Source organism: Ovis canadensis, chromosome 6 (assembly GCF_042477335.2).
Source record: "Ovis canadensis isolate MfBH-ARS-UI-01 breed Bighorn chromosome 6, ARS-UI_OviCan_v2, whole genome shotgun sequence".
Classification (NCBI taxonomy): Eukaryota; Metazoa; Chordata; class Mammalia; order Artiodactyla; family Bovidae; genus Ovis; species Ovis canadensis.
Window position 1 is genome coordinate 108476452 of NC_091250.1, and position 26303 is coordinate 108502754.

The 26303-nt window shown below is 38.4% G+C and overlaps 1 protein-coding gene across 1 annotated transcript in view; it reads right to left on the reverse strand.

The window, feature by feature from the left end:
• Window positions 1-26303, reverse strand: part of CCNI (cyclin I) — a 35310-nt gene continuing 9007 nt past the window's right edge. The window contains exons 3-7 of the mRNA XM_069594430.1: window positions 13216-13344; window positions 10323-10397; window positions 10031-10171; window positions 9226-9456; window positions 1-1627 (exon numbers count right to left, since the gene is read on the reverse strand). Of these exons, the coding sequence (XP_069450531.1) occupies window positions 1184-1627; window positions 9226-9456; window positions 10031-10171; window positions 10323-10397; window positions 13216-13344 (1020 nt within the window). The 3' untranslated portion in view covers window positions 1-1183. The remainder of the gene's footprint in view (window positions 1628-9225; window positions 9457-10030; window positions 10172-10322; window positions 10398-13215; window positions 13345-26303) is intronic.

Consider the following 26303-nt stretch of genomic DNA (forward strand, 5'->3'; position numbering starts at 1 on the left):
TTTAAGGACAACATTTATTGCTACCAGTGGCTTTTATCATCAGTACATGGTTCTGACTGCAATTCCTTCTTCAGACTGCACAGGGAGCTCAGAATCCAGAAGTCATTAAGAGAAATACAGGTAGGCTGAGGAGGCAGGGGGTTAACTCATCAAAGGAGGCAGGGGGATTAACTGATCAAGAAATACAGGTAGGCTAGGGAGGCAGGGGTTAACTGATCAAGAAAAATCCTAATGGCTTAACATAAAAACTAGGGTACTGAATTCAGTTAATATTAATACATGTTACAGATCCCAATCACAGAGCTGCCCCAACATCTAGAGTCTCTCCTGCTGATTATAAATGAGTAAACTGAGCAGTTTAAAATACCTAACTTTAGCTGTTACATGTTTCTTTAGTGAGCACCTGGATACAGTCTTTATCACAAATTTTTATACAAATGTCAAAAATCCTTTCAGCAAACCTAAGAGTGTCTTAATCACGTGCCACTTTTAAGCTTCAATTTAAGATAAACAAAAACTGAAAATGATTTTATTTCCAAACTATAGAAATTGAAAGGAGACAAAAATCATAATGGTAACAGGAGTCCTTTTTACCACCTGATTCATATGGGGCAATTTTGAAGTACCTTTTCCAGATTAATGTGAATTTGAATCATGGATTAAACATGGCTGTCACACCGAAATAATCTGTTCACTAAATTGCTAAAAATAAACTTTGAGGGTTTCCTCATCAGCGGAAGTCAGGCCATAGATCAACATGCATAAAATTCATTTAGTATTCAAAGAAGCAAGCAAAAGCAAGAGGAAAATTAAATCAGGGTTCTGGGAAAAGGTTTGCTAGCTAGGAATTTTGGAATTAAAAAAAAAAAACACTGAGTTTCTGACACAAGGCAATCTACACATTACATTTTAGCAGAGAAAAGGGTAGAACTGACAAATACTACAAAGGAATTTTTTTACTTAAAATTTTTTTGATCCTAATTTTAGACTTTTTTTTTTTGGTCTTTAAGTGCTTAAATATTGTTGAATTATAATTAGTCATACAAATCAACTGGGTTTTTTCCTCTGGCTCATTTCAAATCAGCCTGAAAAGATATATACCTTACATAGCCTATCCTGGTTTTCCATGCTCCCATCCCCAGAGTCGTCTACCCTAGTTTGCCCTTGAAGGTAACTCTTGCAGCTACATGACAGAAACAGGCTGCAGAGGTGGACAAGGAGAAGCCTGTCCCTCTTGCCGTGATACATCAGTGCCACACACAGAACCCACACTTTCTGAAGCGTTATCTTCATTATAGAGCCGTTTGATCCCATCGTAGAAGTCGTCCACTTCCATTTCCTCCACTTTGCGTTTGGCAGAGGCATACTTGCACCCATTGGCAGCTGGGAGATGGTGGCAGAAGGCTGCTGGACCTCTGACTGGCACTTCTGGTCTGCTGTTGTCCTTGGAGAAGTCTGGGCCTGGGACAGAGGAGGGGTGTAATCTGAACACTCCTCTGTCACAGGTCACCAGGGTGTGCTTGAGGGGACGGTAGACATAAACGGAATTTAGAGGCAGGGAAGACTGCAGAGTAGAAAGGTGATGTGCCACAAGCTCCCGACAGTGGATCAGCTGGGAGCTATCCATCTGAGCCAGGCGAGAAAAAAGAAATAATCAATGGAGGTGGCTCTGTCATTTCTGCTAGCCACTTTTTCTCCTCATGCCCCCTGCCCCCCAAGGCTTCTCTCCTCACATCTTTGACTTCCAACTCATCTAATTCCTCCAGCCTAACCCATCATTTTTAGAATGTGTGTCCAGATCTGTATTTATAATATAAACCACTTTGGAACTTGAATTCTGTATTTGCAATTATATGCTGGACATCTTCATGAAAGTAGGAATTATTCTTTTTTTCACTGATACATATCCAACATCTGCTTTTTGTTCAGGCTATCGCCCCTGTCCAGAAGGCCTTTCACCTCACCCTCTCTGCCTCCTCCAACCTCTTTAGTGAAGACCAACATACAGATAACTATATTAATATATATACTCCCTTTTATATATATATTATAAAGATACGTATTATATATGTATGTCTATATACACAGACACACACACATATACATACACTCGCTTTTGGCTTTAACAGTAAACAATCCGCCTGCAGTGCAGAAGACCCAGGTTCAATCTCTGGGCCAAGAAATCCCCTGGAGAAGGAAATGGCAACCCACTCCAGTATTCTTGCCTGGAGAATCCCATGGACAGAGGAGCCAGGTGGGCTATAGTTCATGGGGTCGCAAAGAGTCAGTCACAATTAAGTGACTAACACATTCAATGTATAGATAAACAAAATCCATTAAGAATTTAGAGAAGCAGCCAGAGGCAAGAAAAAATTTAAATAAGGGACGGGGAAGGCTGTCTGGCTAAGAATTTTTGAATAACTTGTTTTTTTTTTTTTAAACAGAGTAAATGAGAACCTTTGATAAGTTGTATTTCTGTAGCAAACAGCAAGCTTGACAGCACTAGCAAAAAACATTTTTGCTAAGATTTTTGTTTAATTAGGAAGTTTCACTAACTCCTTCTTATCCTTCAGGATAATTCAGGTATCAGTCCTTTTTGAAGCCACCCCTGACTTCCCTTATTCTTCCCAAACCCCAAATCCCAGGATCATCTGTTTTCGTATCAACCTGCGACCGGGGAAGCCCATTAGAATAATCTATTTAACCATTTATGCTTTTCTACTACAGACTATAAGATCCCAAGAGGTAGCCACTGTATCATATTCATTTTTATTTCTTAAGTTTCTAGCACCAATGACTACATGGAAGGCCTTCAAAATCTTGTTAGAGTCTAATTATAATTAGTCTCTTTCTGCCTTACTTTCCCTTCAATTATAGCTTTAGTCAAAATTCCTATACAACACAAATTTAAATTAATTCCTCTATCTAATCCCTTAGCACCCCAAGTGCCTACCAGAAATAATCTAACTTCTTTAGTTTGGTATTAAGAAGGCTCTCCACAATCTGACCCAACCTTCATTTCCTGTCTTGTGTGAGCTGTGTGCTCAGTCATGTCCCAACTCTTTGCAACTCCATGAGCTGTAGCCCCAAGGCCTCTGTCCACGGAACTTTTCAGGCAAGAATACTGGAGTGGGTTGCCATTTTCTTTTCCAGGGCATCTTTGTGACTCAAGGATTGAACCTGAGTCTCCCGCACTGGCAGGCATATTCTTTACCCTAGAAGCCTTTCCAGTCTTATTTCCTCTTGCGGCTGCTGCTAAGTCGCTTCAGTCGTGTCTGACTGTGTGACCCCACAGACGGCAGCCCACCAGGCTCTGCCGTCCCTGGGATTCTCCAGGGAAGAACACTGGAGTGGGTTGCCATTTCCTTCTCCAATGCATGAAAGTGAAAAGTGGACGTGAAGTCGCTCAGTCATGCCCAACTCCTAGCGACCCCCTGGACTGCAGCCCACCAGGCTCCTCCATTCATGGGATTTTCCAGGCAAGAGTACCGGAGTGGGCTGCCATTGCCTTCTCCATATTTCCTCCTAAAATATCCCAATTTGCTCTCTGTCAAACAAATATGCTCTCTACTCTGCACAAATCTTGCCCTTTCTTACTTTACCCTTGCTCATCCTCATATTGAAACTGTATTATGTATTCCTTCCAGGTCTAACTGCCACCACCTCCAGGAAGTCTATCTTGACTAACTACCAGCAATCACTTTCCAGGCTTATGTATTCTATATATAGGTATCTTTGGACATTTCTCAACCAATTCTTATTCATACCTAAAAAACCCTGTAGCACACAGTATGACTTGCAACACCACAGAGAAAGGAAAATAACATGCTCTGAAAGAACATATTTGGTGACAAAATTTTTTATCTCTAAATATACTCCTTGCTGGAACTTCCCCTGCAGTCTAGTGTTAAGACTCCACCTTCCAATGCAGGGGGTGACAATTCAGTCCCTGGTTGCGGAACTAAGGTCCCACATGCCACAGGGTGGTGTGGTCAAACATTTTTAACATAATCATAAAATGCACTAAAATAAACTCATTACCTGTTACCAAGCAAAGTATACAAAGATGAAAGGCTAGTGTTAGTCATCATGTACAAATGTAACAGTGTCTGAAATTATCAGAAACTATATATGAAAATGACCTTTTTTCATCTATTTTGTTCACCATTTTTTCCCCCTAGTTTGAAAGGCTCTAGCTAACACCCTAACAGGCAAGATATTATTAACTAGTATTAGAATTTCTTTTCTTCTCTTAAAAAAAGTTATATAATAACTTTCAAGATTATAACTGTAGGCTAAGGCTTATCATGTCCCAGGGATGTGAAACCAGCTAAGCCATGCTAAAAACAGTGGAATGGGACTTCCCTGGTAGTCCAGTGGCTAAAAAGACTGTGCTCCCAATGCAGGAGAAGCCTGGGTTCGACCCCTGGTGAAGGAAGTAGATCCCACATGCTGCAAATAAGACCTACTGCAGCCAGATTAAAAGACAAAAACAAAGACCGTGGAACAAAGCACCCAGGAGAGGGGTGGGGCTTCAGGGTTCTTGAAGGCACCTGGTTCTCTAGGCCAGGACCCCACTTCTTCAAATAGCCTCCAAAAGAGAGGTAACAGAGAAAAAGGAATTGGGACATGGAAAGAAGACTACAGTGTAAAAAAAATTATTTCTAAAAAGTAAGTACCCAGTTTATTATGTTGTTCTTCAACAAATGAATGACACTTAATGGCCTAGAAAAACAGAAATATCACAAATATGCTAATAACTTAGTCACTGGGCATAGTATCACAGAAGAAGCCTAAAGAAAAACATGTTTTTCAAGTAAAAAGAAGACTGTGTCACTAAAAACTTTCTCTGTGGAAGTAGTAAGTAAATAGGGAGTTATATTTAGTGAGGACTGGCAGAAAATGGGGCTAGAAAGACACTGAAGGTTTTGCAAACTAATACCATCTAATGAAGCTTCGCAAGGTGGTGCAGTGGTAAAGAATCTGCCTGCCCATGCAGGAAACACAAGAGGCAGGTTTGATACCTGGGTGGGGAAGATCCCTTGGAGTAGGAAATGGCAACCGACTTCAGTACTGCCTCGAAAGTTCCACAGACAGAGGAGCTTGGCAGGCTATATCCAGGGGGTCAGAAAGCGCTGGACACGACTGAGCACGAAAGCACACACAGACCATCTAATGATGGTCTACCCAAGCTAAATCCTCTGTCCAAAATAATTCATCAACATAAATTCCTTCTATTGCAACCTGAGTTTGTTCTAAGAAAATAATATGGCCCTTGCTGAGTTACAGTGGAGGAAACAAAACAAGCATATATACTGGAATTACTGCAACTTTAGACACCAGACAAGTTCTCTAATAAAACTCATAGAATGATTTACAATGAACATGTTCTAGTTGCACAGTGTCAAGAGAACATTTATTGTTATTTTTCAAGACGACCATCTCCCTCAATTCAAATACTAACTATTTTAAAGCATCCCTTGCTAGAAAAACAAACAGAACTGTAATTCAGCTTACCAAGGAGGTGAGGCAAATAGCCTTGAACATTTACAGAGCAGACATCTGAACAGGTTACTGATGGGAAAAAGGGGATCGGAATAGCACGATGTAACTGATTCAGATGGACCCATTAGGTTCAGTGGATAGCATAAAGCCCTGAAAACACCTAGAGCCATAAGGAGTCAGACTCGAGCCACCTTCAAGGACTAGAAGACCCTGGTGGGGAAGGTCTGCTTCTTGAACTCCATACTCTTACACTACACCACAGAGGTAAACTTATACTTTGACTAGGGACCTTGGTTAGGGACAGGAAGTTAAAGTAAAGTCACTCAGTCGTGTCCAACTCTTTGCAATCCTGTGGACTGTAGCCCGCCAGGCTCTGTCCATGGGATTCTCCAGGCAAGAATACTGGAGTGGGTTGCCATTTCCTTCTCCAAGGGGTCTTCCCAACCCAGGGATCGAACCCGGGTCTCCTGCATTGCAGGCAGATGCTTTATCGCTTTACGGACAGGAAGACCACCACGCTAATCTGGGGAGATTTAACATCCTGAGATAATCAAGGCAGACTGCATCAATCAGAAAGAGGAGAACATGAGTACAGGCACAGAAACAGAGCAATGAGAGGAGTAAGAAGAAAGAGGGTTAGCCAGCTCAGAATGATGACCAAAAGCCAGCACAAGAGGTAATAGGGGTGGTGATGAGGCAGCAGAGTGGGGGTGAGGGGACTAGAAAAGACAAGAGAAAGCTTGCCTTTCAAACCAGGAAACACTCCCTGTACTTTGTCTGAAGTCCAGAGGGAACACAGGCAGAGCTGGTGACAATGGGGCCCCTCACAGCATGGATGCCTGTGATGGATCAACAGCAGTCCTCTCAAACCACAACACTGGGAAACACATCACAAGTAGTTCCGGCACCATCCTACCAATCTGATGTAAGAACTTCCTATACAACAACCAGAAATCCAGGAGGAGTGTCTGATGTTACTATGGCTTTGTCACAGGTCTAATTACAAAGATACTAGACTTGGTGTTCCTATGTGAACAGAGGCGAACTTAGCAAAGATAACTGAGTCTTAAAGAACAAGGAGCCATTCATATTTGGGCCTGGAGAAGGCAATGACTACCCACTCCAGTAGTCTTGCCTGGAGAATCCCAGGGACAGAGGAGCCTGGCGGGCTACAGTCCATGTGGCTGCAAAGAGTTGGAGACAACTGAGCAACTAAGCACAGAGTTGGGCCACTAGGATTTCAGAGAATTGCAAAGACCAAGTCTCAAACTCTCTGAAGTTTTGTGATCTTATGTGTGTTTTTAACTGTCTTCTTCATTATAACTTGACTACTACACGGAGCAGAGACTTTTTGGAATCACTGTATCCCCAATGCCTTGACCATAAATTTCTCAATAAATGTAACAAAACTATATACATATATAAGAAAATGGAACAGTGGTTTTCAGACCATGTCCAAACAGCTTATGAAAGAGAGAGGCCATGTTGAATAGGACTGCATCTGATAAGGCTTCTGGCCCAAACACATATTACAAAGTAATACTTTACTACTTAGGATTTGGGGACTGTGCGTGTATAAGATTTAGGGGGAGGGGGGTGACGAAGAATTCTATTTCTAAAGAAAACTCTGAAAACCACTGGACTACAATCTTCAAAATTTTTACGGTATGGGTAAAGCACTGTGTTTTTTCCAGTTTTCTTTACTACTAAGTTTTGTGTGTCTCTGAGAAAAGTCCCAAGTTCTCTAGGCTGCAGCTATAAAATAAGGAGTTGAATGATCTGATTTTTAAGAAGGTTCCTTCAAGTTCCAAGCTTATAATAAGCTACAGAATATACATGCTATTTACAATATTCTTATTTACGGTTCAAAGCTTGTCCTTTCTCAGTGCTAGTAACTCTTCATATAGCAAATTTTCTCTGCACTAACTTGGAAATAGGCACAGAGACAAAGTCATGGAGGCATTTAGAGATATGTCCTTCATTCCAATAAAGATGAAAAATGTAGGAGGTTCTCTTAATGTCCCTTCCCCCACTTCCACAGTCTAATGTAAATGATTAACATTCAACTTCCTTATCCAACATTCAAGGTAGGCAAAGTAAGTGCTCTGTGTCACACTATTCCCTGAAGTGGTAGTTTTTGATGTTAGTTTCTAAAAATTCTCACTAAATAGCAACTATCTCCCAGGGTTTATTTTCATTATAGCATTATTTCAATAGAAAAAAACATTTCTCAATTATTTCAATCTAACAAATGCAAGTAAAAGGAAGTATCTCCTTGTATGGAGAAATAGCCTGTATTACACTAACATCATGTTTCCCAGGGAAGGAAAGCAAGCTGGGCTATGCTAAAACAGAATAAAACACATCTAAGAGGAATATAGCTTTAGTTTATATATTGCTCTATTATCATCGTTCTTTTTATGAAAAGACAGCCCTTCTCTGCTCACAAATTAAAGCATGAAATTCTCAGAGCTGAGAGGCTGCCCTGAAGTATATTTTATATGTCTGCTAACTTTTTTTTTTGGTCTGTTAGCTTTTACGGCTTGTATCTATCAACTCTAATTGTCCTACAAAATATCAAATTCAAGTATTATTCTCATTTTTCTCTTATAGAATTCTTTAATAAGTTTTATCAGCTCAAAGATTGCAGCTGTTTGCTGAAGTTGGTTTTTATATTACATAATGTTTTTAAGCTCAGAATTTAGCAGTCTCTTCTCTAAATAAAATTTAATAAAACAAATCAGAATACTGCCAAATGAGAATAAACAGGGACATATAAAAGGGAAAGTAGGCTCGTAAGTCTTATTTGGACTCATTTGGTTAAGGGGTATTGTTTGCAGCAGACCTAAACTCATAGGTTCCATTTAGTGCCATGAACAGAACCAGTACGCATCCTCTCCAAATAGTTGCTAACAGAGTAACCATTACTAACTTTTCATTTGAATTTTAAATTTTCATTTGAATGAGAATTTTTTCCACTAAATTTTTAGTTTTTATATAGATGGTTGATAAAAATTTAATCAACCTCAAACATTTTATATCAATTTGCAGATAAAGCTACTCACCAACCTTAGGCAACTACTTCAGAAAGTCCTGGAACTTCAGGAATATACTTTCTATTTGCCAAATACTTCCTTCTCTAGCCAACAATAAATTATCTGCTTGTCTAAAAAGCAACTTCTTACAGTTTATGTTTTTGCCTTATCTTTTTTAAAAAATGAGTTAACTACAGAAGTACTGTAATGAAACCTAATAGGTAAGAAGGTTCTTCATACAAAACCAATGGAGTATATTAGTAAGAATCTTAGTAACCTTTTAAGATTAAGATTTTCAGCAACCTAGAAGGTTAGATGGTTAGACAGCATCACCGACCCAGTGGACATGAATTCTGAGCAAACTCCAGGAGATAGTGAAGGACAGGAAAGCCTGGTGCTGCAATCCATGGGGTTGCAAAGAAGCTGGACACGACTTACTGACTAAACAACAACCACCACCACCTAGAAGGAGGGATGAAAAGAATCGAGAAAATACTGTCTAGGCTTTAAAAGAGAAAAAAAGACATCTAACCTATACATTTAAAGTGTGTAATAATACTCTGTCTGGCCTTAAAAATGAACTGCCATTACAAGATTAAAATATCTCTTAGTTTTATAACTATCTGCTAACCCTGTTTTCCCAGTAAGAGACAAATGAATGCCATTTAATTAGACTGACACCTACCTGTGCTTTCTGAAGCAGTTCAATTGTAAGAGGAAGCCAATCAGGAATGAGTTTCTCCATTTCCAGACTAACCATCGCCAGGGCAAGCATGGATCCTTTGAACTGCAGAAGTTGGCTGCAGGCCATACAGTGAAGTAATTGCTTGGTAAGGAATGCCAAATGTTGAGATGGGCTCAGACTGGGCAAACTAAAAAGTAACTGAGGCCTAATTGACACTGCAATGGCATGGAACTAAAAAAAAAAGAAAAGAAAACTGAAAATTAAATCACAAGAACATCATTCTAGTTACTTAAATGTCTAGATAAGCTATGTACAGAAGTTGATGTAACCTCCTCAGGTATTACTCAGTTTCTAAGTTGGCAATTTTAGCTTCAATGATTTGACATATATCTTAATTTCCAATTTTTCCTTGGCTAACTGCAGTAATTTTCCTTTTCCTAAAAATCAGAACAACAACAACAACAAAAAAAAGGACTTTGCTGGTGGCTCAGGGGTGAAGAATCTGCCTGCCAATGCAGGAGACATGGGTTTGGTCTCTGATCTGGGAAGATCCCACATGCTGTAAAAGCAACTAAGCCCGTGCAGCAGAACTGTTGAGCCTGAGCTCTAGAGCCCAGGAGCCACAACTACTGAGCCCACACGCTCCATAGCCCCTGCTCCCCCAAACTAGAGAAAAGCTGGAGCAACAACAAAGACTCAATGCAGCTCCCCGTCCCCGCCAAAAGAGCAGGCAATCTACTTTTCAAGTTACTAAAACAGGACTATATACTCAAGTAGGAAATTGAAAGACTTCAGGTGAACTTACAATGTGAAGAAAGTCCAATGGTGTGGCTGTGTGAAGATCCCAATTCAACTTATCCAGAATAATTCTCTCCATCCGCAGAATTTCAGATGAAGAACAGCCACAGAAACTGTCTCTTGCCAACACCTTCAGGACTGGGATTCTCTACACAAAGCAAAAGGGGAGGAGGCAGGGAGGGCAGGACAGAAAAAAAATTAACTCATTTTTTCAGTTTTTGTTTTGGTAAACACTAAACAAGCTAATCAACGGATAAAACTTTCAACAAAGAGACATGACTAATCTTGAAAATAGTTACCTCATCTTCCTCAACAGTCTTGGCAGCCAGGAAAAAACAGCTGATTGCAATACAACTCAGGTATTTTGGGTGGGCCTAAAACAAGGACGAGGTAAAAAGCAACTTCAGTGATTTGTCAAAAAGTTAAGAGTTTATTTTTTGAAACTAGATATGCAGACGAGGCAAGTATGCACACAACCCTGTGGAATTCAAATTAATCTGGCTCTCATTCACTGCTTTCTAGGATCAGAGATAACTTATAACCCTAGCCATACTACACACTCTACAGAAATATTAAGATCATTCTCTTCCAAGTTCAACCGATGCTAGTTAGCCAAAGCTAATTTCTATCCATCAGAGGTGAGCTTGATTTTAGAAGACCTTTTTTTACTTATAAAATTCCCCAATTAAAAATATATTTGTGTATTTTTAAAGCTGGTTTTGTTCTCTTTATCTGTTGTATCAGTTAAGATTAACATACGAGGTATTAGGGGAATTAAGAAAGGAATATAAAATGAAGGCTATTAATATATTTTACATACTTTACAAAGTGACAGCATGCTAGCAAATTAAATTTTCTAATTAAACGTTTACCCAAAAAATTATAAATTCAAATCCATGATAAGAATGAAAGGCTCCTAAATATATACAGAATCAATCAAGGTGGGGAAAATCAATCTTGGATTTGACACCCTTAGGAGGGTTCGAGTTTGCCTGTTTTTCTTATCTATAATAACTTTCTACCCTACTGGTAGAGTAAGAGTTTGCCAATCCAGTTTTAAATAATCAGGACAGGGATTTTCCTGGAGGTCCGGTGATTAGGATTTGGAGCCTTCACTGCCATGTCCTGGGTTCAATCCCTGGTTGGGGTACTAAGATCCCACAGCTGTGTGGTGTGGCCAAATGAATAATCATGATAGTTTAGCCTTCATTAATTATTTAATAAATAGGCCAGCCAACAACCAATGCCTCAGTGCAAGGGGCATAGTCTAGGAATCTTCCATCCCTCTTCCTGAGTAAGAAATAAAGGGTTAGTTGCTCAGTCACTCTGACTCTTTGCACCCCATGGACTGTACAGTCCACCAGGATACTCTGTCCATGGAATTCTCCAGGGAAGAATACTGGAGTGGGTTGCCATTCCCTTCTCTATGGCATCTTCTCGACCTGGGATCGAACCCAGGTCTCCTGCATTGCAAGCAGATTCTTCACCATTTGAACCACCAAGGAAGCCCATATGAGAAATAAAAGCCAGTTCAATTCTATCAATATTTTAAAGTAATCATTAATATTAATCAGAATATTATGGTTTAGAAAGCATTGCCATAAATGTTATATCTTGCTTTACAGATGAGAAAACAGTCTCAGAGGTTAACAGAGATACCACAAGTGATCCAGAAAGTGAAGTCAGATCTTGTGGCTCTGACAGTTTTTAAGGTTCTCTTATTTCTCCATGTGTAACAACATATCAAGCCCATATCCTTGAGGAAATCAGAGTTCATTACAGACAGTCCAACAGTTAGCAACTCTGGGTAGGCAATGAAATCCCCAAATCAAGGGCACCAATAATAAACTTAGTACTATAAAGAACCGCAACAGAAAATATGTGGGTTTTTTGTTTGTTTGTTTAAACAAACAGTAATTTTCAATCCTGGATGTACATCAGAATCATCTATGTAGTTTCTTTATTTAAATAAAAATGTCCAGCTTTCACCTACTAGAGATTCAGATTTAGTAGGTCTGGGATAGGGCTCAGGGTCTGTCCTTTTAAAGTTCATAGCACCTTTTTCTGCACAGCTGGACTTGAGGCTCCATTCTTGTTGCAACCCTTTTATGACCTGCTTTAAGCACCTTGAAACTATGAATACATTTTAAATGAACTGTTTCAATATAGATTAGCCATCTCTAAGTAAGCATCTGATGCTAGTAACATCAGGACCCATGGTATCTTTCTCTGTGAAAGGGAGCTTAGCTAGAGTAGGGGAACAGAGAGAGGGGAGGAGGGCTTGATGCTGAAATAACTGTTGGCATCTCAGTTAACCCAGACTTCAGGCAATTAGGGTCATCATAATTTAAGTCTCTCAAAAGTAGAAGTTTGAAACATAAAAAGGTAACTGAGTGGCCATCCAAATTCTTCCACTCCATAATTCTTTGGCTTCTATTTGTTATACCAAATAACAAAAAATACAGTACCCTAAGCACTGAACTCATAGTTCCTACAACATATATATTCCTAGGGATACAAATGATAACTGAATTGCCTTTTTGTTTCATGTCTTGATATTGAATAAATGTTGACTTTCTGCTTTAAATCTGCTAAGGGCCTCCCATGACTGATTTCACATCATATAACCAATGATACATTATACCAATAGGGATAACATAAAACTTATCTGTAATGCTGCCATTGAACAAAAAAACACCCAAGTTATGTATAACAGTTCAGTTTTCATCTTGTTATACTCCAAATGTATGCTGCTAGAAAGTACTTATATGCTGTTCAGAAAACGACAAAAAAGAGATTTAATAAATAAGTAGTGACAGAAAAATATGCAATAGGCTTATTATACTTTTCTAGTCTGATTCACTGTTCACAACTAGTATTCAATGTGTTAAAAAGATGACTAAACTTTCTACCAATGCTATATGGTTTGCACTAAAAGAAAGAGAGAAAAAATTTCATTGGTTAGGTATAAGCTATGAATACTTACAGACAAAAAAAATTACAGAATATAATCGGAAACATTTCTGAAGACTTAAAGCAATAACAGAAGACATCATGTCTTCTTACAGATATATATATTAAGAAGGTTTTCCATTCCTTTCCACCTTGTAGAATATTTTACTAATTGCCCCTGGTGCAGCATATAAACCATTAAAACAGAAGTTGTATGTAAGCATATTCCAGAATATTTACCTTTACAGTAGCTAAGAACCTGTCCAAAAGACTGCTAGCCAGAGCAAATGTTTCTGGGTAAAGGTTGAATTGGTATTTGAGTTTGGCCAGCCACTGAATCACTTCATCTCTCTGGGATGGAGAAACATTCTATAAGGGAACAATTAAAAAATAAAAGAGGACAAGTTTCAAGTTATCATCAAGATATACTTGCAATTCTCACTTATAAAAGGTTAGCAAATGTTATGGAATATGTGTTTACGTGTTAGAAAATGTTTTTAAGTTTATTCAAAATCTAACAAACTTGAGATAAAGGAAGATAAAACCTTATGTATTAGTTGCTGTGCTGTGCTTAGCCGCTCAGTCATGTCTGACTCTCTGTAGCCAGCCAGGCTCCTCTGTCCATGGGATTCTCCAGGCAAGAATTCTGGAGTGGGCTGCCATGCCTTCCTCCAGGGGATCTTCCCAACCCAGGTCTCCTGCACTGCAGGTGGATTCTGAGCCACCAGCGAAGCTAAGTAGATGCTAGATACTTCTCCAGTAGAACAACCTAAATATCTCCAGATATTTCCAAATGTCGCCTGGTGAGCAAAACTGGCCCCAGTTAAGAACCCCATGCTGATATAACACAGTAATAAATATCTCAACCAGCAAAAAAAAGGTATCACCCCAAAGTTGATAGCCGAGACAGCTCACTTTAAATTACTTTACAAATATACCCTTCCGCTACTTTGGTAAATAAATAAATGAGTCATTCACACAGTTTTTAAAGTAAATGAAGCACTGCTCTTTTTAAATGTGAAATCAGAATTAAAAATGTCCCAAGTACTTCTTTTTTCAATCTATCATTTAAGTCATTCCAATATAACTACAGAAAATATAAAACTCGTAGAACTTGGCTATGGAGTACAAAGTTGACTTAGTTACTGTCAGAGTCATAACTAAGCAAACATCTTTACTGATCTTCAGCATTTCAAAAGCAAACAATATGTAAACAATGGGAAGAGTGAAATGGTTCCTCACAAAATGAAGAAAATGTTTGCAAATCATATATCTAATTAGGTACTTATATCTAGAATATGCAAAGACTCCTGAGAGTTTAACAGAGACAGAAACCAAATTGTAAAATGAGCTAAGGGTCTAAATAGATATTTCTTCAAAGAAAATACACAATTCGCCAATGAGCACTTGAAAAGATGCTCAATATTATTACATATCAGGGAAATGCAAATCAAAATCAAAAGGCAGTATCTCCTCTCACCCACAAAAATGACTACAATAAAAAAATTAATAACAACAAATTCTGGCAAGGATATAGAGAAATTAGAACCCTCATTCATTCACCAAGTAAGAATGAAAGATAATACGGTTACTTCAGAAAACAATCTAGCAGCTCCTCAGAAGTATAAACACAGAATTATCATATGACCCAGCAATTCCACTCCTAGGAATATACCAAAAAGTTTTTAAAACAAGCATTCAAACAAGTATTTGTACACTAACATTTACAGCAGTAACTATTCACAATAGTTAAGAGGCAGAAACAACCCAAATGCCCATCAACTGATGAATGGATATAAATAAAGTGTGATATATCCATACAATGAAATGTTACTCATCAACAGAAAAGAATGAAGTGCTGGGATTTTCCTGGTAGTCCAGTGGCTAAGACGTTGAGCTCCCAGTGCAAGAGCCTAAGTTCAATTCCTGGTCAGGGAACTAGATCCCACATGCTACACCTGAGACCTGGAGCAGTCAAATTAAATAAATACATACTTTAAAAAAAAAAACAGAATGAAGTACAGACATGCCATAACATGGAAGACCCTTGAAAACAATATGTTAACTGAAAGAAGACAGTCACAACAGACCATGTATTATATGATCATGTTTATATGTAATGTTCAGAGTACACAAGTCTATAGAGATGAGCAAAATAAAGGGCAGAAATGGTATGGACCTAACAGAAGCAGAAGATATTAAGAGGTGGCAAGAATACACAGAAGAACTGTATAAAAAAGATCTTCACGACCCAGATAATCACAATGGTATGATCTCACCTAGAGCAAGACATCTTGGAGTGCAAAGTTAAGTGGGCCTTAGGAAGCATCACTATGAACAAAGCTAGTGGAGGTGATGGAATTCCAGCTGAGCCATTTCAAATCCTAAAAGATGCTGCTGTGAAAGTGCTGCACTCAATATGCCAGCAAATTTGGAAAACTCAGCAGTGGCCACAGGACTGGAAAAGGTCAGTTTTCACTCCAATCCCAAAGGCAATGCCAAAGAATGTTCAAACTACTGCACAATTGCACTCATTTCATATGCTATCAAAGTAATGCTCAAAATTCTCCAAGCTAGGGTTCAACAGTTATGTGAACTGAGAAGTTCCAGATGTTCAAGCTGGATTTAAAAATGGCAGAGGAACCAGAGATCAAATTGCCAACATCCACTGGATCATAGAAACAGCAAGAGAATTCCAGAACACCTAACTTTTGCTTCATTGACTATGCCAAAGTCTTTGACTGTGTGGATCACAACAAACTGTGGAAAATTCTTCAAGAGATGGGAATACCAGACCACCATGTACCCCTCCTGGGAAAACTGTATGCAGGTCAAGAAGCAGCAGTTAGAACTGGATATGGAACAACGGTTCCAAATTGGGAAAGGAGAACGTCAAGGCTACTGTCACCCTGTTTATTTAACTTATATGCAGAGTACATCATGTGAAATGTCAGGCTAGAATCAAAACTGCCAGGAGAAATATCAATAACCTCAGATATGCAGAAGACACCACCCTAATGGGAGAAAGCAAAGAGGAAATGAAGAGCCTCTTGATGAAAGCGAGAGAGTGAAAAAGTTGGCTTAAAACTCAACATTTAACAAACTAAGATTATGGTATCCGGATTCATCACTTCATGGCAAATAGATGGGGAAACAATGAAAACAGTGACAGACTATTTTCTTGGGCTGCAAAATCACTGCAGATGGTGACTGCAGCCATGAAATTAAAAGATGCCTGCTCCTTGGAAGAAAAGCTATGACCAACTTAGATAGCATATTAATAAGCAGAGACATTACTTTGCCAACAAAGGTCCGTATAGTCAAAGCTAAGGTTTTTTCAGTGGTCATATATGAATGTAAGAGTAGGACCATGAAGAAGGCTGAGCACCTAAGAATTGATTCTTTTGAACTGTGGTGTACTAGTTACAGCATTTAATATCAATGTCCAATATTCTCTTATTTATTAAATAAAATCTTCACAATGTCATCACACCACAAATCTATATAATCAAATTAAGGTTTTAAAGTTTAGGTAACACTGTTACAAACTAGTAGTAATTTTGGAATTAAGTTTTCTCAATTCCTGAGAATAAGAAATTTAGTAAGAATAAGAGAATTTCTTTCTAAGGCAGCAAACAGACATTAAGCTATCTTAAATGGGCCATGTAAGAGATTGACAGTCCATTAAAAACAAAACTAAACTGAACAGGAATAAATGAAAGATACTAGGGACAAAAGATGAATATACATTTAAAGATGAAAGGATATTGAAGGGGAAATTAATCTGAATTTATCATTAGAGATTACTACACAAACACTGATTATTATCATTTTAATCTTCCTACATACTAAGTTTTGGGTTTAGGCTTAATTTTCAAAAGGTACATACTTTAAAGCAATATTTATTTACTCTTCAGTTTTACAGGAACCATAAAAAACGAAACAACCTAGTAATACTTAATTTACTACTAATAAATAGAACAGATATATGTAAGTACTGCTGCTGCTGCTAAGTCGCATCAGTCATGTCCAACTCTGGGCGACCCCATAGACGGCAGCCACCAGGCTCCCGGTCCCTGGGACTCTGCAGGCAAGAACACAAGGGTGGGTAAGCACTGCTGTCAGATAAACACAAAAAAGTACAGAAATGCCTCCGTGATTAGTGGAAAAGACCATTTTCAATGTGAGGGTTCCAGACAAGTAAAGGTTTAACCTGAGTACTGCAGGATTCACCATCATAACCACTGTGGATGGAAATCTCTTTAAGAATATATTATTTATCTCATTCCTCAGAAAGTATAGAGACCACACCTTAAACCTTTTTCCTGATCACTCAGAGTCAACTTTATGAAATTAATTCCTCTATCACAGAGAGGTGCATTAAGAGTTATTAAAGTATGAAAGGCTGTACATCTTGACGGTGGGTCTCCTCAAATAGGCATTTCAGCTAGAATTTCTTCTCTCCTTCCTCTTGGTTTTCTTTAGCGTTGCAAGGAACAGTGCCAGGCGCTCCTCGTAGCCTCTGATATTGCACTGGCCAGTTTCCTTTATTTCAACTCCTCTTTCTGTCAATTTTCAGCTTTGGCCCAAAAAGTAAAGTATTTCTTTGTGGCCAAACCAACTAATCACGCATACATAACTTTTATATTTAGCTCTAAACTCAGTTATCACTGGTATTTATGATGGTTAACTGCCATATATATTTGCCTACTGGTCAATTCCTTTTGTTATATAAAAACTGACTCTAGAAAAACTGACTACACAAGAAATACTGACAAGAAAATGAGACAAAGATGGCTTACAACCTTTTATATTAATATCTCACCACCAAACTGGTGTTAAGACTATGAACAATAATTTGAAAACATCTGATACTCAAGGCATTTAACTTAGTTATGGGAATACAATGAAGAATGACAATCTCCCTGTTTAAACTTTAAAGCAAAGCCTCATGATGAGGCAAACAATCAGAAATCATTAATAAAACACAGTAAGATGAGAGCAGAGGTATGCACAGGGTGAGGGGGAACACTGGAAGGGCGCCTGGCCCAGTGTGGGAGCAGGACAAAAGGCTCTGAGAGAAGACAGCAATTACCTTGTATCTTAAGAGTGAGGGCAGGGGGTGATCACTTGCAAGGCAAGGAAAAGTACTAAGTATTTTAAACCTGTGAACTTTACTCTGAAGGACAAGACTGATGTCAACCTGGAGTCAACTAATGTCAACAGGACTAATGTCAACACAATAACCTAGTATTAAGCTCCTCAGATTTGCAAATAAAAATCAAGGTGGATGGAAAAGACCGCTAGAACAGATACTCTGACAACTAGTGATACAATTCAATGAATCGAAAAGAATAAAGTTGCTCATGGAACTGAAGTTGTGGGCTTGAAATGCTTGGGGTATACGGGGTAACAGGAAAACAATGTCCTAAAGAGACTACTTTCCAACTTGACAGAGGAACCTGGAGTTAGGTTATTTACAGCCAGGATATTAAAGCCAGCAGATGGATCCTCACTCTCACAGAAGGAGTCTGAAAGAGTCAGCAAAATACTATCTGGATCTATGGCTTCTCTAGAGGTAGGAGGAAATAGACACAGCCCTACAGCTAGCCCCTGGGTACTGGTTTTAAAATATTCCATTCTCCACAGAGCCATGAGGTGTTACTTTTAAGAGCCGGACCAGGAGCCCCTAAAGGTCCCTGAGAACCAACTGAAGCAGCCACAAAACTTTTAGATGGAGACAATTAAACATTCAAGAGAAATTAAATTTCTACAAAGGGTAGCTTTTATCTAAAAACGCCAAAAAAAAAACCACAAAAAACCAATGTTAATTAAGCCATCTGAACAATTCAATGACAATGAAATAATACAAGGAGAGGCAGATGGTGATACAATCTGATGAAAGTGGGTAGGCTTTTAGGGAAGTGAAAGAACAATGATCTAGAAGAGCAATAAGGAGCAAAAATAGCATTAATTCAATACCTTCAGGTTGGATATAGGGGGGCAAAATCCCTAAGTAACAGATTACATTACATAACGTGTTTGACATTAAACAAATAACACAAACATATAACTGTAAGAAGTCTCACAAAAGAAGGACATAATGCGCTGTAACGAGAGGTATAACACGTGGGAACACAGCTAGATTTACATACTACAACTAAGTGATTTAACTTGTGTGAAACACATAGAATGCAAACAGCAGTGAAATGTTAGTTTTGCCCTTTTCCTTCCTCTACGGATATCTAGTGCTTTGTGATGCCAGAAGAAACAAATTTACAAACTGTTACTTATAAATAGTTCTTTCAAACCAATTATAATGCAAATAATTATGAAAGAAAACATGACACTCTTTGGACTTTAACATACTTTGTATTAAAAAATCTGAGAATGGAGCCAAGAAAGCATTCTCGAATGGCTAGTATTATCATTACTAGCCAAAACTAACAGAAAGCAAAAAATCCCCACAGAAGATAAGTTTGCAAAGACTCACTCATATTTCCTGATCAAGAGATCTGTTTTCTCTTATATAGATTGCTCAAATAGGGTTAAGAGAATTCAGTATAGTGGTTGAACAACTAATCCCAAAGAGAATTTATAATGGTTTGATTCAACATGGTAAAACACAGAGCTTTCTGCTATTCTGATTATTAAAACACAAATTCTGTCTCTACCTAAAAGATGAAATGTAATCCCCCAGGCAGGGCATGCAAATCCCTCTCTGACCTACCTCTCCAGTTTCACTCACCTTCCATCCCTTTCTGCCTTAAAATGCATAAGAGCAGTACTTCTATTTATGGTTTCTTCCTTGCTCCTGTAACGCTATTTTATATCACTGCTTCCCTCTGGTTGAAACACACTTCTTGCTCTTTACTTGCTTTTTTATTTCTCCTTTAAGAGCTTTTTCAGCCATCACTCCCTCCCAGACACTTTTCCTGATGACTCAAATCGGGCTGAGTACTTTCCTGTGCTCCCACATCATCTCCTGTCACAACTGTTCAATACTTTTTCAAAAAATCACCTTACTGCTTTTGGCTATGACTGAGTAGGGAGCAGCAAACCTACACTCTAGCCGAAAACAGCTAGAAAGGCCCCTAACAGTGACAGAAAGGCATCAGAACTGCTAGGACAGCCAGGCCTTGCGGAGCCGAGATTCCAGAGAGGAGGCAATGAATAGAGATGAGTCTGCATAGCTTCCCCTTTCAGGCATCTGCCCATCTTGTGAGTATGGCAAGAGGTGTAAAGTATGAGCAAAGAAACCAACAGCGTTTTGGGGAGTCTTACAAGGCGAGTTAAAATTTGGTGACTTGAACAGCCAAGAACCTAGCGGGAAGAGGGAGGGTCAGAGATCTGAATGTGACACTCAGCTGATTTTCCTCTTAATTTTCTGAATGAATTTCTGAAGTTGGGAAGGACAAGGATCTAAGTGGCTAAGCAGAAAGTCTCTGAAAAGTAAGAATGAACTCTGGGAAGAGTGTAGCGCCCTTCCAGGAATGAGGGCACTAGTAAACACTCTAAGCTTTCAGCTGGGATCCTGGGCTACTCTCTAAAGTTGGGGACAACCAGAAATAGATGAAGCTATCCTCAACAGCAACCCAGCCTCCCATCAGCATAGTCCTTCAACGGATTCAAGCTTCTTCTTCAGTTTGCCCACCACTGGGAAGATTGAGCCCTCCTGCAGAAAAAAAAAACATCTAGAGCCTCTACAATTTCTCATGATGTTCAGCAACCAGTCAAAAATAACCAGGCATAACAAGACAAAGAACCAAGTAATCAAAAACAAGGGAGAAAAAAAAGGGGGACAATAAAAAGATCTTGGTCTTTGCATTATCAGAAAAGGACTTGATACACAAATAGAGAGGAAGACAGATGAGAAAATGAAAATGTTCACTAAAGAAATGAAATCTATTAAAAAAATCCAAAAGGGAAATTTTAGAACTGAGACATGTAACAACTCAAATTAAGAACCTGATATGAAATCTAAACAACAAACTCAGCAAGAGTAGACAGCGATGCTTTATAGTGCTAAATGAATTAAAAAAGAAAACATTTCTCTTGAGATAAAGCATCTATATCTCAAGATAAAGAACAGAACTATACAAAGAAAGTAGACAGAAATAATGGAAAAAGAGCAAAACTTAAAAAAAAAAATGTACAATAGGGAAAAATCAACAGAATTGAAAGGCTGACAGACCTCTAGAAAGACTGATCAAGAAAAACCACATGCCAAATAAAAAAGGGCATGTTAAAGAGAGAATACTTTGAGTAACTTTATACAAATAACTGGAAACTGTAGATGAAATGAATTCCTTAAAAAACACAATTCACCAAAACTGCTGCTGCTGCTGTCACTTCAGTCGTGTAAAACGGTGATAACATTTAAATGAAGACCTGATTAGCCTCATACTGACCAAAGATATTAGACTAATTAGTAAATACCTTATCTACAAATAAATCTCTAGGCTCCAGGGGCTTTGAAGCGAAACCATCCAACATTGAAGAAAGAAATAGTATCAATTTAAACAAATGGAGAGCACTGGGGGAAAAAAAGCAGGAATAATTCCCAACTCATTTTACAAAGCCGGCATAACTCTATCATGAGAATCTAACAAAGGCATTACAAACCAATCTTACCCATGACCTTAGATGGAAGACTCCTAGTCAAAATGTTAATAAGATCCAATGATGTATAAAAATTCAACACTTATTCATAAAAAAAAAAACTCCAAGCAAACCAAGGCAGAGAAAAGAATTTCTTAATCTGATAAAGATTAAAAAATATATAGCAACTATTAGAGTTAATGGTAAAATATTGAAAGCTTTCTCCTGGAAACCCTGGTTAATTCTGAAAAACAGGGAGAAAAGAAAGTTGTAAGGACTAGAAAGAACAAAATAAAACCATGATTATTCACATTTGACATGACAAAGTATAATACACAGAAAATCCTAGAGACTCTGCAAACTACTTAGTTAATTTAGTATGGTCTATATAAAAATCTACCAGCATATAGAAGCAAGCACATAAAAAATTTAAAATGATACCATTTGTAATAGCCTCAACAAGTCTCAAATACCCAGGAATAAACCTAAATTCTCAAATATTATTAAAAGAAACTGAAGACCATCTTTAAAGAAAAATGGAGAAATACTCTATGTTCATGGATTAGAAGACTCATTATAACATGTTCATTCTTCCCCAAATCAATCTACAGATTCAGTAAAACCAAAACCCCACAAAATTTTTTTGTTTTTTGAAAACTGGCAAGTGTATTAAAAGTATTGATACATACAGAAGAGCAAAGGGCTCAAAACAGCCAAGGCAACTGTTAAGAAAAAAAAAAGAACAAAGTATATGCCACCAAAGACATTATTATGCTACAATAACTGAGGCAGTGTGGTATTTAAGAGACGTGAACAGATCAATGAAGAGAGGCAAGAAACTGACCCACAAATGTGTTTACTCATATACAGCAGTCAGTCATTAATAACAAAACTACATTATGGGGCAGTGGCACAAACAGTATTTCTAATCAATAGTACTGGTTTTCTAAATGGAGAAAAAAATTATTCTTGACTCCTATTATTACTCCGGGTGAGGCAAACATTTCTTTAAAAGGACTAAGCAAAAAGGAAAAAATTTCTGATATTTGGTCATTAAAAATCAAGATCTTCTATTTATCAAAAGTCAACATATACAGAGCTGAAGATCTGTATAATACACAGAGCGTGCAAAACAAAAAACTTCTAACAATTTAAAAAGGAAATCAACAGAACCCAAGTGAAAGATGTGAACACATTTCACCAAAAAAGATAGTCAATGGCCAATTAGCACATGAAAAGCTGAATTTCATTAGCTACCCAGGAAATGCAAATTAAAACCCAAAGTGACACTACAACACACTCACGAGAATAACTAAAATGAAAAAGACAGATAATATCAAGGTTCACAAGGATGCAGAGCAACCTGGGACTTTCATACTCTGCTGTAAGGGTAGAAAAAAAAAAGGGGGTGTGAAAGTGGTTTAACAACTCAGGTAAGTAATACAATTGGTGGTATCTGCTAAACCTGAGAATACACATATTCTAGGTTCTAGCAATTCCACCTCTAAGAATATACTCAACAGCAATGTACAAGTGTGTTCACCAAAAGATATACACAAAAACGACCCTAATGACCATCAATAGCAGAATGGATAAATGAATCCCTATGAAGAGATCTTAAACCAAAAATAATAAATAATAATGCTGAGCAAAACAGCCCAGGACATATTTTATTATTCCATATATAAATATAATTCAAAATAAAGAAAAATCTCTGATAATAGGATAATGTTTCTTTGTGGGGAGAAGATAGATGACGGTAAATATAAGACCTAAGAGCTTCTGAAGGTGCTGGTAATGTGGTTAATGTCATTTTGTGAAAATTTATGAGCTGTACACTCTATGATCTATATATACTTTAAGAAACTGTTTACTTAAGAAAAAAAAAAAAACAACCTGGGGCAAATCAGATGCATTTATTTACCAAATCTACAGATGGTACAAAAATGACAAAGTTAATGTATTAGAGCCAGACATCCTGGAATGTGAAGTCAAGTGGGCCTCAGGAAGTATCACTAGGAACAAAGCTAGTGGAGGTGATGGAATTCCAGTTGAGCTCTTTCAAATCCTGAAAGATGATGCTGTGAAAGTGCTGCACTCAATATGCCAGCAAATTTGGAAAACTCTGCAGTGGCCACAGGACCCGAAAAGGTCAGTTTTCATTCCAATCCCTAAGAAAGGCAATGCTAAAGAATGCTCAAACTACCGCACAACTGCACTCATCTCACACGCTAGTAATGCTCAAAATTCTTCAAGCCAGGATACAACAATATGTGAACCATGAACTTCCAAATATTCAAGCTGGTTTTAGAAAAGGCAGGGGAACCAGATATCAAATTGCCAACATCCGCTGGATCATCGAAAAGGCAAGAATTCCAGAAAAACATCTATTTCTGCTTTCTTGACTATGCCAAAGCCTTTGACTGTTATTGTGGATCACAATAAACTATGGAAAATTCTGAAAGAGATGGGAATACCAGACCACCTGACCTGCCTCTTGAGAAATCTGTATGCAGGTCAGGAAGCAACAGTTAGAACTGGACATGGAACAACAGACTGGTTCCAAATAGGAAAAGGAGCATGTCAAAGCTGTTTATTGTCGCCGTGCTTATTTAACTTATATGCAGGGTACATCATGAGAAACGCTGGGCTGGAGGAAGCACAAGCTGGAATCAAAATTTCCGGGAGAAATATCAATCACCTCAGATATGCAGATGACACCACCCTTATGGCAGAGAGTGAAGAGAAACTAAAAACCTCTTGATGAAAGTGAAAGAGGAGAGTGAAAAAGTTGGCTTAAAGCTCAACATTCAGAAAACGAAGATCATGGCATCTGGTCCCATCACTTCATGAGAAACAGATGGGAAAACAGTGGAAACAGTGTCAGACTTTATTTTTCTGGGCTCCAAAATCACTGCAGATGGTGACTGCAGCCATGAAATTAAAAGACACTTACTCCTTAGAAGGAAAGTTATGGCCAACCTAGATAGCATACTCCAAAGCAGAGACATTACTTTGCCAACAAAGGTCCATCTAGTCAAGGCTGTGGTTTTTCCTGTGGTCATGTACAGATGTGAGAGTTGGACTGTGAAGAAAGCTGAGCGCCGAAGAATTGATGCTTTTGAACTGTGGTGCTGGAGAAGACTCTTGAGAGTCCCTTGGACGGCCAGGAGATCCAACCAGTCCATTCTAAAGGAGGTCAGTCCTGGGTGTTCTTTGGAAGGAATGCTAAAGCTGAAACTCCAGTCTTTGGCCACCTCATGCAAAGAGTTGACTCATTGGAAAAGACCCTGATGCTGGGAAGGATTAGGACAGGAGGAAAAGGGGACGACAGAGGATGAGATGGCTGGATGGTGTCACTGACTCGATGGACGTGAGTTTGAGTGAACTCCAGGAGTTGGTGATGGACAGGGAGGCCTGGTGTGCTGCAATTCATGGGGTCGTGAAGTCGGACACGACTGAGCGACTGAACTGAAACTAAAGTCAAATCATCAGGAAATTATAATAGTGTGTGCTATCATATGTGAAGAACAGAGTGTTATAGAAGCAAACTGAAGGGAAGTGATAGATGTCTAATATTCTTACATGACCACTCTGTCCTAAACTGCAAGACAGGAGATGAGAATTATAAGAAAATGACCTTGTAGTAGTGTTTAGGTGAAAGCAGAGGTGGGGTGAAGAAAGCTAGAGGAGAAAAAGCTTAAAAATATTTTATTTTTCCGCTTTAACCAGCACCCAAAAAAAAAAAGCCCTAAAATAAAAACGTTGGTTTAGAGACAAGACTATTTCTCTTATGAAGAGCGAAAAAGGAGGGAAATCATGGTTAGAAGAAATTGTGAAAAGGGAAGTAGAAAAACCAGTCCCTGAGAGTTGCAGAAGAAAATAAAAGAATTAGAACAGGTAAGTGTCCCTGAGGTTCTTCTGTCAAGCGGCTCAAGCCCCTATAGCTCTTCACTCCTATCTCTATCTTATTTCCTATCACCATCAGACCAAGCCCACACACATTTTACAAGAACTAAGTAGGGCTTCTAGGATTCCCTGGTAGCTCAGATGAAGAATCTGCCTGCAAGGCTGGAGACCCAGGTTCAATTTCTGGATTGGGAATATCCCCTGGAGAAGGGAATGGCAACCCACTCTGGTATTCTTGCCTAGAGAATTCTGTGGATTGAGGGGCCCAGCGGGCTACAGTCCATGGAGTCACAGAGTCAGACACGACGTAGAGCATCTACTTGGCATTACAAAGACAAAACCTTAAACAGATCCGTCTTAGAAGTTCTGATATTGTTCTGTTCTCTGGTATTACACCTCAATAATATCTGTTAAATATCTATAAAAATAGGTCAGAATAAGTGATAATATAGCAATATACTATAATCTTGATAGAAATCACCTTCAAAGACCATGTTATAAAAGTTTATCACGCACGTTGGTTGCATGCTGACTTGAGATAATAGGAGAAAAAAATGGTCCTAAAAGCAGATATAATAAAGCTTTGAGGCTTATTAGAATGTCAGAACATAAAAAGCAGAAATTTCTATTTTTCTCACAATTGTATCCCCAATGCTAGAATAGTGCTCAGAATATCACACTTAAACATTTACTGAATGACTGACTCACACAAGCACACAAAAATAAAAAGTATAATGGGAAGAAAACTGCCTCAGGTTCAAAATTATAACTCTACTACTTAGTAGTTGAAATCCTGAGCAATTTGGGACTATTGCTTT